The following is an 18,354-nucleotide window of genomic DNA, read 5'->3' as shown; positions in this document are numbered from 1 at the left end:
CATTGTCCTCGGGGGGGATTTTAACTGCACCCTCGAGGCGAGGGACCGCTCCGGTGCCCCGCAGTGCATGACGGCGATGGAGAAGTTGAGGGACCTGGTCGGGTCCTTCGACTTGGTGGACGTCTGGCGAAATCTCCACCCCGACTCCAGCGCCTTTACTTGGGTGAGGCCTGGAGTAGGATGGTCTAGAGTCGACCGCCTTTACGTGTCTCGGGCGTACGTTTCCTGCGTCCCGGCGGCCTCCATGCGGCCGGTGCCGTGTTCGGACCACCACCTGGTGTGGGCGGAGCTCGCTTCGCTCCGCGCGAGGACGGGGTCCGCGTACTGGCACTTTAACAACCGGCTGCTGGAGGACGTGCGGTTCCAGGACTCGTTCCGTCGATTCTGGTCCGACTGGAGAAGGAAGCAGGGGGGCTTCCCCTCCTTGAGGCTATGGTGGGACGTGGGCAAGGCTCACGTCCGCGTCTTCTGTCAAGAGTACGCGAGGGGGTCGACCAAGAGGCGGGCGGCCAGAGTCGGGCGCCTAGAAAAAGAGGTGCTCGACCTGGAAGCCCGTCTCGGTCAAGTCGTCCAGGACCCGGCCCTGCGGACGGTGTACGAAGCGAAGAAGGCCGCGCTGAAGGACCTGCAGCTCGTCGGGTCCCGAGGCGCGTTCGTGAGGTCGCGGATCCGGTTCCTGCGGGATCTGGACCGCGGCTCCCCCTTCTTTTACTCGCTGGAAAAAAGGCAGAGTATCCGTAAGCAGCTCTTGACGCTGCTGGCCGACGACGGCTCTCTCGTCTCGGATCCGGAGGGCGTCAACAACAGGGCCCGTGAATATTACGGGGCTCTGTTCTCTCCGGATCCGTCCAGCGAGGAAGCGCGTAGAGTTTTGTGGGAGGACCTACCGAAGGTCAGCCCGGAGGGCGCCGAAAATCTGGAAGCTCCGCTAAGCCTGGCGGAGCTGACCGGTGCCCTCGACCGGCTCTCGAGGGGAAAATCCCCGGGGCTGGACGGGCTGACCGTGGAGTTCCACAGGGCGTTCTGGGACGTCCTGGGGAGCGACTACGCGCGGGTCCTGGGGGAAAGTCTGGCGACCGGGGAGATGCCCCTCTCTTGGCGCAGGGCAGTCATCGTCCTGCTGCCTAAGAAGGGCGATCTCCGCCTCCTTAAGAACTGGCGCCCGGTCTCCCTCCTCAGCACGGACTACAAAATCTTCGCCAGGGCGATGTCTGCTCGCCTTGGTGCCGTGCTGGACCACATGATCCACCCCGACCAGTCCTACACGGTCCCGGGCCGGACAATCCACGATAACATCCATCTGGTCCGGGACCTCATCCATTGTTCCCAGGAGGCTGGTCTGTCGGTCGCCTTCCTATCCCTCGACCAAGAGAAGGCGTTCGACAGGGTGGATCACGACTATCTGCTCGGAACTCTGCGCGCTTTCGGGTTCGGGACGCATTTCGTCGCCCGGATCCGACTTTTGTACGCCGCCGCGGAGTGTCTGATTAAGGTTAACGGGTCCTTGACGGCGCCCCTTCGCTTTAGGAGAGGGGTGCGCCAGGGATGCCCCATGTCCGGCCAGTTATACGCCGTTTGCTTGGAGCCTTTCCTGCGCCTCTTGCGGACGAGGTTGACGGGACTGGCTCTGCAAGGGCCGGGCGTGGAGGTCGTCCTCTCGGCTTACGCCGATGACGTGCTCCTCGCGGTAGAGGATACCGCTGACCTGCGGAGGATGCGTGAGTGCCAGGAGATTTACTCGGCCGCGTCCTCCGCCAGGATCAACTGGGAGAAATGTTCCGGACTCCTGGTGGGTCAGTGGCGGGTGGACTCCCTGCCGGAGGAGCTCAGGCCTTTTGCCTGGAGCACGACCCATCTCCTCTATCTGGGAGTCTACCTTAGCCCCGACGAGGGAGCCTGGCCGGCGAACTGGCAGGAGCTGGAGGCCAAGGTCGCCGCTCGCCTAGGGCGCTGGACAGGACTGCTCCGAGTGCTGTCCTACAGGGGTCGAGCGCTAGTCATAAACCAGCTGGTGGCCGCAATGTCGTGGTACCGGCTGGTCACTTTGACCCCTCCCCCTGTGTTTGTCGCCAAGATACAGAAGAAGCTGGTGGACTTCTTCTGGAACAACAGGAAGCACTGGGTCTCTGCCGCGGTCTTGAGTCTCCCGCTTGAGGAGGGCGGTCAGTCGTTGGTGTGCGTCAGCGCCCAGCTCGCGACTTTCCGTCTTCAGACCCTGCAGAGATACCTTTACGTCGAGCCCCCTCCTAGGTGGTGTGCTCTGGCGAGGTATTTCTTCCGCCAGCAGCGCGACCTCAATTATGACACGCAGCTCCTGTTTGTGAACTTGGGGGGTGCCAGGACCGCCCTCCGGGAGCTGCCTGTCTTTTACAGGGAACTCATCAGGGTCTGGAACAAAGTCTCCACCAAGCGCAGCTCTCCGCCGGCTGGAGTGGCGGCCGTCCTGCAGGAGCCGCTGCTCGGGAATCCGTACCTCCACGGCCGAGGTTTTATGTGGCGGTCGGAAGAGAGGGCTGTGGCTGGTGAGGTGACCAGGGTCAGGGACTTGCTCGATGGCGGAGGAGCGGGCTGGATGGCGCCAGACACGCTGGCGCGGCGCCTAAACTCTGCCAACGTCCGCCACGCGGCCGATGCCATCGAGTCGCTAAAAACAGCTCTGGGCCCTGACTCCGTTAGGTGCATCGAGGAGGCTCAAGCACGTGGGGAGATCCCGTCCGAACTGACCCCCGTCCGGACGGAATTCTTCATCGGCGCCAAACCCCGGAACCTCCCTCGGGGGCCGGCGCCTCACAACTTGAGCCGCCTCGGGGAAATCCCCTCCGTGCCTTTCAGTTCCGCGCGGAGGGGTTTCCTGTACGGGCTGCTCCTGCACACCCTCAACTTTGCCATCCTCGCCGGCCGTCCGGACACGCCATGGCGTACCATCTTGCCGTCCGGAGGAGGCGGGGGTCCCCGATGGAGGGCACTCTACGCAGGGGTCCTCCCACTATTCATCGGGGACTTGGCCTGGAGGGTGGTGCACGGAGCAGTGCCGTGCAACAAATTTTTAAGCCGGTTCACGGACTCCCAGGCCGCCTGCAATTTCTGCGGTCTGGAGGAGTCCGTGTTCCATGTTTTTATTGAGTGCACGAGGTTGCAGCCCCTGTTCCATTATTTGAAGGGGCTGCTCCTGAAATTCTGGCTGCACTTCAGTCCCACTCTCCTGATCTTTGGGCACCCTGTGCGGAGGGGAGCGGGTAGATCCGAAGGCCTCCTCGTAGGACTGCTCCTGGGCACGGCCAAGGGTGCCATCAGCCGGTCCAGGCAGCGGGCGGTCGAGGGGGTCGTTCAACCTGACTGCCTGCCTCTCTTCCGCTCTTACATCCGGTCCAGGGTGTCCTTGGAGATGGAGCACGCGGTGTCCACCGGTACGCTCGCGGCCTTCCGCGAGAGGTGGGCACCGGAGGGACTGGAGTGCATCATCACGCCCGGCAACCAAATTTTAATTTGATATTACGTTTTTTAAGTTTAATTTGTTTTCATTGCCGGTGCTTTTAGTGTCCCCCTTCCCTTTTATAGGGGGCACTGGGGAAAATTGTGATTTTAGTGCCCCAAAAAAAAAAACCAAAAAAAGAAAAACACAAAAAAAAAACAAAAAAAAAAGGGGGGAAAAAAAAAAAAGGGCCTTGTAAATGTCTGGAGTGTCACCCAGGTCGGGTGGCACAGTTTAATGTTTATGTTTTGCAGGTAGACTCTAAAATAGTTTCATGCACAAGGACCAATCGTGGTGCAGTGGAGGCGTGTCCTGCACAGTAGGAGCTGAGCTGCAGAGAGAGGAGCAGCTGCCAACTTCTGCTCCTGCCTGGAGAGCCCTGAGACCAGTCCAGGAAGAGAAGGAAGGAAGGGGCTTCACCACCAACTTTCATCCAGAGGGAGAGGAGGAGAAAAGAAAACTTTTAACAACTTTTAGCACTTCTGCAAAGAGTTGGAGAGAGGGGGAAAAAACAAAACAAACATCCAGTGTGGAAGGAGGGAGACTCTACATTTCTACAGGTGGGTGTGGGTGCAGTCCCAAAAAGACTTTGTTGAATCGGTGGGGGGAGGAAAGAAGACCACTGAGGGCCGGAACATCGCGGGGGGGGTGTGTGTGTGTGGAAAGTGTGTGTGGGGGCCTTGCTAACAACTAGGCCCCACACACAATTGAACCCCCCCCCGCCAATTGCCTACCCTGGGATAGCTGGAGCTCCCAGGCTCAAGAATTTCCTTAATCACCCTAATTAAACATCGTTGGGAGTGTGTGCCTGGTGGCTCTAGCTGCCCCAGGTGAAGACATCTTCTCCCCTCACCTGAAGACCACCCCAAAGACTTTGTGTTTTGCCATCTGGGGATTGCACCCACCCACAGCTGCGAGGGGAGACCTGCCCTCGCAGTTCCCCCCCCCCCTTCCCACCCCCCTCTCTCTTTCTCTGTTACTCTGTTTCTCCCCTCTCTCTCTGAGGCCCCTTTCTCCTAATTTAAAAAAAAAAACAATTGAGACAACTGAGCAGAGGGAGCAAGGCCCTCCCCAATTGCCAACTAGGGGAGTGGTGCCTCATTAAGGGCTCCTCTGCTCAGTTAAATATACAAGGCCAATAAAGACCATTAAGGCCTGTGACTTTGGGGTGGGTGTAGCCCTTAAAGGGACCCCGTGATGGCGACCCCATCCACGTCGGTGGCAGGGCCAGCGAAGACGTATGCGCAGGTGGCAACCGCTTCCATGGCACCTCCTGCGCCACCCGCTGCCCTGCCACCTTTTCAACTTATAACCAGGAAACACGGGGTCAAGAGCTACACTCACCCCACAATGAGCATTGAGGAGTGCGTGCGGGCGATGGCTGGGGTAGTCGGCCCCTCGGCCATTGTCGCGGCCTCCAAGATGTCTGGGAAGGCTGTTTTCTTCCTGGGGTCGGAGCGGGTGGTGTCCCTGGCCCTTGAAAAGGGGCTCACGGTGGGCGGGACGTTCCTGCCGGTGGACCCTCTCGAGGCCACCGCGCAGAGGGTGATCGTGTCAAACGTCCCGCCCTTTGTTTCCGCTGAGCTCCTCCTCCCTCACCTACACCAACTGGGGGAGGTAAGGTCGGGGATCAACCCCATACCGCTCGGCCTCAGGGAGAACAGCCTGCGCCACGTGTTCTCCTTCCGCCGCCAGCTCTTTGTCCGGCTGGCGCGGGAGGACATGACAGAAGGGCACTTTAATGTGGTGCACGAGGGGACTGCCTACCGCGTCTTCTGGACGTCGGACGGCGTGCGGTGCCATGCCTGCAGAGAGGTGGGGCACATTCGCAAGAACTGCCCCGCCTCCAAGGCCGCCAAACCACCGAAGGCGGCCAAGGCTGGCGCCGCCGCCACCCCTCCCCCTAGTTGCGTCCGCGTGCTGGGAGCCATAGGTGCGCGGGCATCGTCGGAGGGCTTTGTTTTCAGGGCCTCCGGCGGGGGGGAGGGAGAGCGTCCGAACGGAAAGAAGGCGCGGAACAAGGAGAAACATCTAGAGGCGGGTCCCCTCGGTGCGCCAGACAATTTGTTTACCGCGCTCGGCCCAACCCAGTCACCGGCGAGCGCGGGGTGCCCCGAGCCCGTGCCCGAGCCCTTGAACAACACCACAGAGGGGCCCGGGTGCGGGCAAGAAAAGGAAAAGGGGGGGGCGGAGCGGGAGGCCTCGGCAGACATGGAGGTCTCCCTGCCTCCGCGCGCCCCCAGGAACAAAAGGAGGCACGGCTCCGATGAGGCGGAGGGGGAACAACATCCCTCCGCGGAGGAGTCGGTGCCCGCCGCGTGTCCCGCGTCCCCAAGCTGCGCTGTAGGCGAGAGGAGTCTGTCCCCGGGGAGGGTGAGACAGTCGAGGCTGCCCAGCCTCTGCCTCCCGGGGATGGCGTGGAAGATCTGCCTGTCGTGGGGGGCGTGGGGATCGCGGAGGAATGCATTGCCGCCGGGTCGGGCGTCCCGGGGACTGAGGCGGGCGGGGCCGAAAAGGCCGAACCTGAGCCCGCCCAGCCAATACACAACTTCCCCCGGGAGTCGCTCGACCCGGCAGAAAATGAAACAAATGTTTTTTATGACACTGTAGATGCTGGGCCGGGGGGTGGCAGCGGGGAGGAGGAGGAACACCCACCCTCGCCCCTTACTTTGGAGCTGGTGCACTTGGGGAGCCTTCCGCTGTCATTTCCCGACCCAGCACCATTTTTAAAAGAGCCCAGTGGGGACTCCTCTGCCGACGATCCTGGGGGTGGGATCGGGGCAGAGCCAGGGCCGGTTGGAGCGGCCGGTTCATTTGCCGTACCTTGTGCGGTCGATGGGCCAGCTGCTGGCGGCCACCTCCCGGAGGAGGACGGGGACTCGGTGGGGGACGCGGGTGAAGACCTAGAGACCACCGCCAGCGAGGCGGTGGATCTGCTCGCGGCCGCCGCCGAGACCATCCTCATTCCTGCAAAGGAACTCCGGGACTTTTTGGCCCAGAGCCAGGGTCGCTGCAACCAAGCCCGACTGGCCCTGGAAAAATGGTCCGAGCCAGAGCTGATCAAGGGGTCCGTCCGCGCCGCCGTCAAAACCTTGGCCGCGGGCGGGCCCTTGACAAAGGCGCAATACCTTGAGCTGCGAGAGCTCGAGGGACTCCTCGCTGGGCTGCGGAGGGAGCGGAGTTCAACAAAAGACTCCGCTCCCTGCCCCACAATAGGTTAAGGTAGAGGTTGCACTATGCTTTTGCCATGAAGATAACCATAGCCAGCCTCAACATCAACGGCGGCAGAGGGGCACGCCGTAGATTTGACAATTTTTCGCTCCTGCGGGAGGGGAAATATGCGGTGTGCTTCCTGCAAGAAACCCACACCGTTCCGGGAGACGAAGCCACGTGGCTCCTGGAATGGCAAGGAGAGGTCCGCATGAGCCACCTCACCGCCATTTCTAGTGGGGTGGCCATCTTGCTGGGCCCGCATTTTCAGCCGGAGATCTTGGGGGTCGAGGAGCCCGTGCCAGGCCGCTTGCTGCACGTAACGGTTCGCCTGGGGGACGTGCCGCTCCATCTCGTGAACGTGTACGCCCCTCAGCCCGGCCCGCAGCAAACGCGCTTCTTTGAAGAGGTGTCCCCTCTTCTTGGCTCCGTCGACGTCGGCGACTGCATTGTCCTCGGGGGGGATTTTAACTGCACCCTCGAGGCGAGGGACCGCTCCGGTGCCCCGCAGTGCATGACGGCGATGGAGAAGTTGAGGGACCTGGTCGGGTCCTTCGACTTGGTGGACGTCTGGCGAAATCTCCACCCCGACTCCAGCGCCTTTACTTGGGTGAGGCCTGGAGTAGGATGGTCTAGAGTCGACCGCCTTTACGTGTCTCGGGCGTACGTTTCCTGCGTCCCGGCGGCCTCCATGCGGCCGGTGCCGTGTTCGGACCACCACCTGGTGTGGGCGGAGCTCGCTTCGCTCCGCGCGAGGACGGGGTCCGCGTACTGGCACTTTAACAACCGGCTGCTGGAGGACGTGCGGTTCCAGGACTCGTTCCGTCGATTCTGGTCCGACTGGAGAAGGAAGCAGGGGGGCTTCCCCTCCTTGAGGCTATGGTGGGACGTGGGCAAGGCTCACGTCCGCGTCTTCTGTCAAGAGTACGCGAGGGGGTCGACCAAGAGGCGGGCGGCCAGAGTCGGGCGCCTAGAAAAAGAGGTGCTCGACCTGGAAGCCCGTCTCGGTCAAGTCGTCCAGGACCCGGCCCTGCGGACAGTGTACGAAGTGAAGAAGGCCGCGCTGAAGGACCTGCAGCTCGTCGGGTCCCGAGGCGCGTTCGTGAGGTCGCGGATCCGGTTCCTGCGGGATCTGGACCGCAGCTCCCCCTTCTTCTACTCGCTGGAAAAAAGGCAGAGTGTTCGTAAGCAGCTCTTGACGCTGCTGGCCGACGCCGGCTCTCTCGTCTCGGATCCGGAGGGCGTCAACAACAGGGCCCGTGAATATTACGGGGCTCTGTTCTCTCCGGATCCGTCCAGCGAGGAAGCGCGTAGAGTTTTGTGGGAGGACCTGCCGAAGGTCAGCCTGGAGGGCGCCGAAAATCTGGAAGCTCCGCTAAGCCTGGCGGAGCTGACCGGTGCTCTCGCCCGGCTCTCGAGAGGAAACTCCCCGGGGCTGGACGGGCTGACCGTGGAGTTCCACAGGGCGTTCTGGGACGTCCTGGGGGGCGACTACGCGTGGGTCCTGGGGGAAAGTCTGGCGACCGGGGAGATGCCCCTCTCTTGGCGCAGGGCAGTCATCGTCCTGCTGCCTAAGAAGGGCGATCTCCGCCTCCTTAAGAACTGGCGCCCGGTCTCCCTCCTCAGCACGGACTACAAAATCTTCGCCAGGGCGATGTCTGCTCGCCTTGGTGCCGTGCTGGACCACATGATCCACCCCGACCAGTCCTACACATTCCCGGGCCGGACAATCCACGATAACATCCATCTGGTCCGGGACCTCATCCATTGTTCCCAGGAGGCTGGTCTGTCGGTCGCCTTCCTATCCCTCGACCAAGAGAAGGCGTTCGACAGGGTGGATCACGACTATCTGCTCGGAACTCTGCGCGCTTTCGGGTTCGGGACGCATTTCGTCGCCCGGATCCGACTTTTGTACGCCGCCGCGGAGTGTCTGATTAAGGTTAACGGGTCCTTGACGGCGCCCCTTCGCTTTAGGAGAGGGGTGCGCCAGGGATGCCCCATGTCCGGCCAGTTATACGCCGTTTGCGTGGAGCCTTTCCTGCGCCTCTTGCGGACGAGGTTGACGGGACTGGCTCTGCAAGGGCCGGGCGTGGAGGTCGTCCTCTCGGCTTACGCCGATGACGTGCTCCTCGCGGTAGAGGATCCCGCTGACCTGCGGAGGATGCGTGAGTGCCAGGAGATTTACTCGGCCGCGTCCTCCGCCAGGATCAACTGGGAGAAATGTTCCGGACTCCTGGTGGGTCAGTGGCGGGTGGACTCCCTGCCGGAGGAGCTCAGGCCTTTTGCCTGGAGCACGACCCATCTCCTCTATCTGGGAGTCTACCTTAGCCCTGACGAGGGAGCCTGGCCGGCGAACTGGCAGGAGCTGGAGGCCAAGGTCGCCGCTCGCCTAGGGCGCTGGACAGGACTGCTCCGAGTGCTGTCCTACAGGGGTCGAGCGCTAGTCATAAACCAGCTGGTGGCCGCAATGCTGTGGTACCGGCTGGTCACTTTGACCCCTCCCCCTGCGTTTGTCGCCAAGATACAGAAGAAGCTGGTGGACTTCTTCTGGAACAACAGGAAGCACTGGGTCTCTGCTGCGGTCTTGAGTCTCCCGCTTGAGGAGGGCGGTCAGTCGTTGGTGTGCGTCAGCGCCCAGCTCGCGACTTTCCGTCTTCAGACCCTGCAGAGATACCTTTACGTCGAGCCCCCTCCTAGGTGGTGTGCTCTGGCGAGGTATTTCTTCCGCCAGCAGCGCGACCTCAATTATGACACGCAGCTCCTGTTTGTGAACTTGGGGGGTGCCAGGACCGCCCTCCGGGAGCTGCCTGTCTTTTACAGGGAACTCATCAGGGTCTGGAACAAAGTCTCCACCAAGCGCAGCTCTCCGCCGGCTGGAGTGGCGGCCGTCCTGCAGGAACCGCTGCTCGGGAATCCGTACCTCCACGGCCGAGGTTTTATGTGGCGGTCGGAAGAGAGGGCTGTGGCTGGTGAGGTGACCAGGGTCAGGGACCTGCTCGATGGCGGAGGAGCGGGCTGGATGGCGCCAGACACGCTGGCGCGGCGCCTAAATTCTGCCAACGTCCGCCACGCGGCCGATGCCATCGAGTTGCTAAAAACAGCTCTGGGCCCTGACTCCGTTAGGTGCATCGAGGAGGCTCAAGCACGTGGGTAGATCCCGTCCGAACTGACCCCCGTCCGGACGGAATTCCTCATCGGCGCCAAATCCCGGAATCTCCCTCGGGGGCCGGCGCCTCACAACTTGAGCCGCCTCGGGGAAATCCCCTCCGTGCCTTTCAGTTCCGCGCGGAGGGGTTTCCTGTACGGGCTGCTCCTGCACACCCTCAACTTTGCCATCCTCGCCGGCCGTCCGGACACGCCATGGCGTACCATCTTGCCGTCCGGAGGAGGCGGGGGTCCCCGATGGAGGGCACTCTACGCAGGGGTCCTCCCACTATTCATCGGGGACTTGGCCTGGAGGGTGGTGCACGGAGCAGTGCCGTGCAACAAATTTTTAAGCCGGTTCACGGACTCCCAGGCCGCCTGCAATTTCTGCGGTCTGGAGGAGTCCGTGTTCCATGTTTTTATTGAGTGCACAAGGTTGCAGCCCCTGTTCCATTATTTGAAGGGGCTGCTCCTGAAATTCTGGCTGCACTTCAGTCCCACTCTCCTGATCTTTGGGCACCCTGTGCGGAGGGGAGCGGGTAGGTCCGAGGGCCTCCTCGTAGGACTGCTCCTGGGCACGGCCAAGGGTGCCATCAGCCGGTCCAGGCAGCGGGCGGTCGAGGGGGTCGTTCAACCTGACTGCCTGCCTCTCTTCCGCTCTTACATCCGGTCCAGGGTGTCCTTGGAGATGGAGCACGCGGTGTCCACCGGTACGCTCGCGGCCTTCCGCGAGAGGTGGGCACCGGAGGGACTGGAGTGCATCATCACGCCCGGCAACCAAATTTTAATTTGATTTTACGTTTTTAAGTTTAATTTGTTTTAATTGCCGGTGCTTTTAGTGTCCCCCTTCCCTTTTATAGGGGGCACTGGGGAAAATTGTGATTTTAGTGCCCCCAAAAAAAAAGAAAAACACAAAAAAAAACAAAAAAAAGGGGGAAAAAAAAAAGGGCCTTGTAAATGTCTGGAGTGTCACCCAGGTCGGGTGGCACCGTTTAATGTTTTTTTGTTTTGCAGATGAACTCCAAAAAGAGTTTCATGCACAAGGAACCCCAGGTCCCTCTGCACCTCAGCATGTTGTAATTTCTCCCCATTCAAATAATATTCCCTTTTACTGTTTATTTTTCCAAGGTGGATGACCTCACATTTTCCAACATTGTATTCCATCTGCCAAACGTTAGCCCATTCACTTAACCTATCTAAATCTCTTTGCAGCCTCTCTGTGTCCTCTACACAACCCGCTTTCCCACTACTCTAGACCGTGGGTGGCAAACATGGCCCTCAGGGTTTCAATGGTGGCGGTGCTTCCCGACATTATTTCACATTCAATCCATTTTGAAAAAGCATCCACCATCACCAGGAACATTTTACCGAGAAACGGGCCCGCATAGTAGACTTGGATCCTTGACCATGGTCTGGAGGGCCAGGACCACAAACTTAGTGGTGCCTCTCTGGGTGCGTTGCTCAACTGAGCACACACGCTGCATTGCCATACACAGGACTCTAAGTCAGAGTCGATACCGGGCCACCACACATGGGATCTGGCTATTGCTTTCATCATTACCACACCCGGGTGTGTGCTGTGGAGATCCGAGATGAACGGCTCCCTACCCTTTTTTAGGTAGCACTACGTGGTTACCCCACAACAGGCAGTCTGCCTGAATGGACTGATCGTCCTTTTGCCACTGGAATGGCTTGATTATCTCTTGCATTTCAATGGGGATGCTGGCCCAGCTCCAGGGGGTGGAGATGAGGGGGAGGGAGGCGGGAGTGGGGGGGGAGGAGGAGGCGGGGGGTGGGGGGGAGGAGGAGGGGGGTGGGGGGTGGATGGGGGGGCAGAGGGAGAAGGGAGGGGAGGGGGGGCAGGGAGAAGGGAGGGGAGGGGAGGGGAAGGGGGGAGAGAAGGGAGGGAGGGGAGGGGGGAGAGAAGGGAGGGAGGGGAGGGGGGAGAGAAGGGAGGGAGGGGAGGGGGGAGAGAAGGGGGTGAGAAGGGAGGGGGGGGGAGAGAAGGGAGGGAGGGGAGGGGGGAGAGAAGGGAGGGAGGGGAGGGGGGAGAGAAGGGGGGGAGAAGGGAGGGAGGGGAGGGGGGAGAGAAGGGAGGGAAGGGATGGGGGGAGAGAGAAGGGGGACGGGGGGGAAGAGAAGGTAGGGGGGGAGAGAGAGAGAAAGGAGAGGGAGACTGAACAGGCTGGGCCCGTGACTTTGGGATGGGCCCGCCCCCAGCACCGGATTTACAGGTAGGTGCGTCGGGTCTGGGGTCGGTGGTGGGGGGGGGGGGGTCCGGGGTCGGGAACAGAGGTCGGGGGGCGGGAGCGGAGGTCGGGGGGGGGGGTCTTGAGCGGAGGTCGGGTGGGGGGTTGGGAGCAGAGGTCGGGGGTGGGGGGGGGTCGGGAGCGGGGGTTGGGTCGGGTTCGGTCCGGGGGTGGGAGGGAGCGGGAGTCAATTCGGGTCGGGTCCGGTCGGGAGGAAGCAGGAGCTGGGCGTGGCAGGCAGCCTTATCCACGCAGCCCCAGTGAGGCCATTTGGCCAGGGCTAGGGGCTGCGTGCTTCGGGCCCCTCCCACACTGTTTTCAGCGCAGGGACCTGGCTCCGCCCCCCACAGCTCGTGCTGCGCCGCGCCCAGCTCCAGAGGACCTGCAGGGAGCCGGAGAATAAGTAAGTTTTTTTTAAGGCGCACTTTGTGGCGCGAAAAACGGGCATCCAGGTCGGGGCTGCGCCGTTCTAGGCGCGGCCCGAAACTTGGGCCCATAATAACTGCACTAAGGTACCACTCCTAAATACATCAAGACATATTTTTAAAAGCAATGTTTTAAAAAAATTTTGTTTTAAAACGCTGCCTGATTGCGCTGGTTCATGGCAGATTTTGCATTTGGCGATATACAAATGAGTTTGAGCAGAAACTCAAAAAAAAACTTTTCAAAACCGGCAAGTTTATTGCGCAAGTTGTACCCTGATCGTCGATTGCCCCCAAAAGCGGAAACTCTACCCCAGGTTCTTCAGGCCTCAGAAGTCTTATTCTAACAGATGGTTTTAATGTGGGTGTAGAGAAAATTTTCGCAAAAATGCAGTCTATGGTGTAAGTGATAGAATCATGGTATAGTACAGCAAAAAAGGAGGCCATTTGGCCCATCAAGTCTGCGCCGGCTTCTTCAAAGAGCAATCCAGTTAGTCCCCCGCTCTTTCCCCATAACCCTGCAAATTTTTCTCCTTTAAGAATTTATCCAATTCGCGTTTGAGGGCTACTATTGAATCTGTATCCGCCACCCTATCAGACAGTGCATTCTAAATCCTAACCACTCATTACCTAAAAATGTTTTCCTTATGTTGTCTCTGGTTCTTTTGTCAATCACCTTAAATCCGTGCCCTCTCATTATCAACCCTCCAGCCATTGCAAACAGTTTCTCTTTATTTACTCTATCTAAATTCTCCATGATTGTAAACACCTCTATCAAATCTTCTCTTAGCCTTCTCTGCTCTAAGGAGAACAACCCAGCTTCTCTAATCTATCCACGTAACTGTATTACCTCATCCTTGGAATCATTCTAGTAAATCTCTTCTGTACCCTCTCCAAACCCTTCACGTCCTTCCAAATTATTGTATAAAAGTCAGCATCCTAAAAACTCAGAGCTAAAGGGACTTTCTGCAATAGGGTGCCATTTCATAATTATCTCAAAACTTTAGATTTCAAGTTTCAACTGGTTCTTGGAGTGGACATTCAGTAAAACCAGACAGAGGTTGTAACTGCGTAATTATTGATAGCAGATATTGAAATTAAAGTTGTCTACTTTTACTTATTGTATATATACCGGCATAATTATTGTCTGCCTAAATATTTACTCTGTCATGTTTCCATAGTATGATAAAAAGACTGGGCAACTTATCTTAATAGATAATTCAGAAAATTATATATTAAAATAATCCTAAAAGTTACCGTCATAAGGCCGTTAAGGATATTGGAAAGGAACTGAAAGAATACAGTAACCCCTGCTAAGTGTTTCATGTACATACAGAGAATGCAATGGGCATTACCAATTTGCCAGTTATTAAAGCTGGTTTTATGTTCAGAAATGTATTTTCATTTGAATGATAAGCTACAGAGAAAGCGTTGTCTCACAGCATGATTACTGTATTCAAAGAACTAGTTCATTAAACTCAGACATATCTAATACATTTTCTTACTGGCTAAATTTTGGCCAACAGTGTAAAAAGATACATTTTAACAGTCAATTTACTTTTTAAAAATAAAAGGAACAAAATATCTGTGAAGTTACTCTGGGAAATACATGGCATCTGATCAAGCGAGCTTGGAAAATTGGACAGGAAGCTGTTCCAATGTCTTTCTGCTCCCCAGTGGTACTTCCAGTATTTTTCACGACATCGGGAGAATAATACATCTGCCCGCATATAAATTGGCATATTATGGCTTCATGTAACTAAGGAAAATGTGTTAGTCAGTTTATCTTCTGTTATTGAACCCTAGGAACATTGGGACAAGTAACAACTGTGCATCCCTGGCATTCAGTGTTGCAACAGGATGGCTTTAAATTTGAAAAGGCTGGTTTCTCAAAAGCAGTCGATCACAGCGCAATTGATCGCAATACAGAAATGGCATATTCAGTTCTGACGAAAAGTCATCAATCTGAACCATTAACTCCGTTTCTCTCTCCACAGATGCTGTTTGACTTGTTGAATATTCCCAGCATTTTCTGTTTTTATTTCAGATTTCCAGCATCTGCAGTATTTTGCCTTTAGCATATTTAAAATTGGGAGTGCAATAAAACATTAAAAAAATGTTGGGCCCTGACTGTGCACTCACACCAGAGATAACACCCACCCACCGCCAACCCCCAAAATATTGAAATGTTTCCAATCCTGGGATATGTGCTGGAGAACACAAGGGTAAGCAGAACTTCTGCCCTGCATGAGATTTGTTCTCATTATGCTCCACAGAAATTTCTAGGATGAAGTATGTTCTTTTCTCATTTTCTTTCCTTACCCCTCCTTTCCTGAACACAGTGACTCATGCTGATGTGCAGTTCCAGAGGCGGCAGCATTTTCTGGTACTTCACTCTAAAAATTACATTTCTTTATGCACGAGTGCGAATGGGCTTTTCCATCATGGGAGCCATCACAGTAAAGCCCAACTTTGCCTTCATCTAATGTTGACACAGTGCACACTTAGCAATAGTCGCTGGACAGTAGTAGCCACGAGCAGGAACTCTGCCTGACTTGTCATCTCCCAAACTCCATGATACTGAGTCCAATTGCAACAACTCCACCACAACTCTAATTGAGATTGACTAATTCCACACAAACCAGAGAATGAACCTGGGATTCTCTTGTCTGTGAGGCTCAAACCACTACTATACACTATCACTCACTGAGCCATCAAGATAATTCACAAAACATGTGTATTGAATAGCAATCTAGCATCAGAAAAGCCTGAATAACTACCCTGTTAGTGATCTCTTCATTTCAATTTTTTACGTCATAAAAACTTGTTTTATGGTATAAAGCTAATTTGAACATCAAATATATTTTACACAACAAAGAAACAGATTGACTTCAGTGAGTCTTTGCATTACACACCAGATTGCATGAGAAGTCCCCAGTGATCCCTTTGGACAGAATTGAGATTCCCAGCTATACATAAGAACATAAGAAATAGGAGCCAGGAGTAGGCCATTTGGCCCCTCAAGCCTGCTCCGCCATTTAATAAGATCATGGCTGCTCTGATCATGGACTCAGCTCCACTTCCCTGCCTGCTCCCCTTAATCCCTTATCGCTCGAAAATCTGTCTATTTCCGCCTTAAATATATTCAATGACCCAGCCTCCACAGCTTTCTGGGACAGAGAATTTCCTAGATTTACAACCCTCAGAGAAGAAATTATTCCTCATCTCAATATTAAATGGGCAGCCCCTTATTCTGAGACTGTGGGCCTGAGTTTGGTCAAGTTGCCGCCGGCTGCCACTGAGTTTTCTCGGTGGTCTCGATGTTTTCTGGGCGCTCTCCCCTCCGAGCGAGTTTGGTCAGGTCCTCACGCCGGTGGGGAGAGAAGACCGCTGGGGAATGTCCGCTGGCGTGCAACGCCGCCAAAAGTCCTCGCGCCCGCTGAGTCCCCAGATTGGTCCTGGGCAGACCTCCGCTCCAGCAGCAGAAGAGACCGCCATGTGGAGTAGTCTTACCTGAACGTAAGTATGAAGACCTGCAAAAAAAGGTTCGTGCACTTCTTTTATTTAATTCTTTTGCATGGATTTTGGTGGATGGGGTCCTCTGAAGGATTTGTAGTGTACAAAACATTTTTTTCCTGCTCCCCCTCCCTGTTACTTTGCCGAGAATTGCATTTGCCGTCCAGAATGCGACCTGCTGCCCAGAATTGGCGTGTAAGGCCCATTTTTTCCGCTGGGCGGTTTTTCCCACATTCTTTCACCAAACTTCCGCCCAAAGTACCGTCAGGATCTTAGCGGCCCTTTCGACGATACTTGGGCGGAACTTAGGTTTCACCAAACTCGGACCCTATGCCCCCTAGTTTTAGTTTCCCCTATGAGTGAAAATATCCTCTCTGCATCCACCTTGTCAAGCCCCCTCATTATCTTATATGTTTCGATAAGATCATCTCTCAATCTTCTGAACTCCAATGAGTATAGGCCCAAACTACTCAACCTATCTTCATAAGTCAACCCCTCATCTCCAGAATCAACCTAGTGAACCTTTTCTGAACAGCCTCCAATGCAAGTATATCCTTCCTTAAATACGGTGACCAAAACTGTACGCAGTACTCCAGGAGTGGCCTCACCAATACCCTGTACAGTTGTAGCAGGACTTCTTTGCTTTTAAACTCTATCCCCCTTGCAATAAACATATTGCACCTTGCTCTCATCAGTATATGGTTCAAAGGCTGGAACTTTATAAATCTCCTAATTTAGAACGCTTTAAAATGACATTGTTTTGGAAACTATTTTTAAATAGCACTGAACAAAATAAATCATTTCCAACAGTTGATCCTTTCCCCAAATCATTAAGGTTGTTTTTGCAAATTCATGCAACTGTGGATTCCAAAAATACATACTTTACTTCTGACAGAACAGATCGTTCACCATCAGAACAGTGAGAGCGCCGGTACTGTCGAAAGCTTCGAGGTGAATGTGAATGCCTGATACGTATGGGGTTACCTTGAGTCCTGGTGACAGAAAATTTTGAAATCATTGAGAAACAAAAGAATCCACTCCAAATGTTACAAAAGCATAATATACCAGGAGAAAATTATGACTTATTTTTAGATTGCATTTTATGAAATTGATAATCATTTCTAAACTTTCATTGAACTAGGTTAATATAATTCTTTCCTCACCCTAATTTTCTCATTTCCTGAAGGTGTATTCTTGCAGGGTATTGTTCCATGGGTGCTCAGCAACTCTCTATTGCATCACCAAAGTGGCTAATCTACAAGTGTAAGCCTACTGAGTGCTCACAAGCTCTTTAACTGTGAAGGCACCATGACAAAATAGATGCTGTCTTCATCCCAAATCCATAGACAAACATGTGTTAGTTTTGGCTCAGTGGATAGCATTCTTGCCTGAGTCAGAAGGTTGTGGGTTCTAATCCCACTCCAGAAACTTGAGTATAAAATCTAGGCTGACACTCCAGTGCAATATTGAGAGAGTGCTGCAATGTTGGAGGTGCTGTCTTTCAGATTAGACGTTAAACCGAGATCTCGTCTGTCCTCTCAGGTGATGTAAAAGATCTTGTGGCACTATTAGAAGGACAGAGGAGTTCTCCCCAGTGTCCTGGCCAACATTTATTCCTCAAGCAATATCATTAAAACAGATAAATTGACCTTGCCATGTGCAAATTGGGTACTGCGTTTCCTACATTACAACAGTGACGACACTTTAAAAGTACTTCATTGGCTGTAAAATGCTTTGGGACATTCTGAGGTCGCGAAAGGCACTATATCAATCTTTCTTTAATAATTCTCACTGAGAGTGATCAGGACCAGTAACCATAATTTTCATCCAACCCCCGCCCACCGGCTTATCTGATCTAGGTACGAAGGCCAATTGTAGCATCCTCACTGTCATCCCTGCCGGGACCAGCTAACCCACTACAGACCATCTTAGGGCTGGAGAACCTGGGACCTTTCTGGTCTGTATAGCTTGGGACTGGATCCATTGAGTATAATTACCCACACAGTTATCAGGAGGTCTAGAATGGTATTCTATAGGATCCTTCCACTTAATAAAATTAGATTCAAGTGACTTTATTAAGACTACTAGCTGTCCTAACCCTCTTACAGTCTCGTGACTGATTGATAAATAATAATACTCATGTTCACATGAAAGCTTTGATTAACAGTACAATCTACATCTGATTCTGGGACATAGCTAATGGTATCATTAAGTGGATATCTCGCTGAATAATTTTAAATCCTAGAAAGAATTCTCAGGCATTCATTAAAAAGTTACTTGATTTACAAGAAAAGTCAGGGACAGAAACAGGACATTTAACTAACTGTAGATCATTATTCCA

The 18,354-nt window shown here is 54.9% G+C and overlaps 1 protein-coding gene across 1 annotated transcript in view; it reads right to left on the bottom strand.

The window, feature by feature from the left end:
- The window catches only part of epb41l4a (erythrocyte membrane protein band 4.1 like 4A), a 524,857-nt gene that overhangs the window by 39,289 nt on the left and 467,214 nt on the right, over positions 1-18,354 (bottom strand). Inside the window, exon 22 of the mRNA XM_070864703.1 lies at positions 16,895-17,005. Coding sequence (XP_070720804.1) covers positions 16,895-17,005 — 111 coding nt within the window. The remainder of the gene's footprint in view (positions 1-16,894; positions 17,006-18,354) is intronic.

Source organism: Pristiophorus japonicus, chromosome 1 (assembly GCF_044704955.1).
Source record: "Pristiophorus japonicus isolate sPriJap1 chromosome 1, sPriJap1.hap1, whole genome shotgun sequence".
Lineage (NCBI taxonomy): Eukaryota > Metazoa > Chordata > Chondrichthyes > Pristiophoridae > Pristiophorus > Pristiophorus japonicus.
Note: the sequence above shows the minus strand (reverse complement) of the source record. Positions and strands in the feature narration are given on the sequence as shown.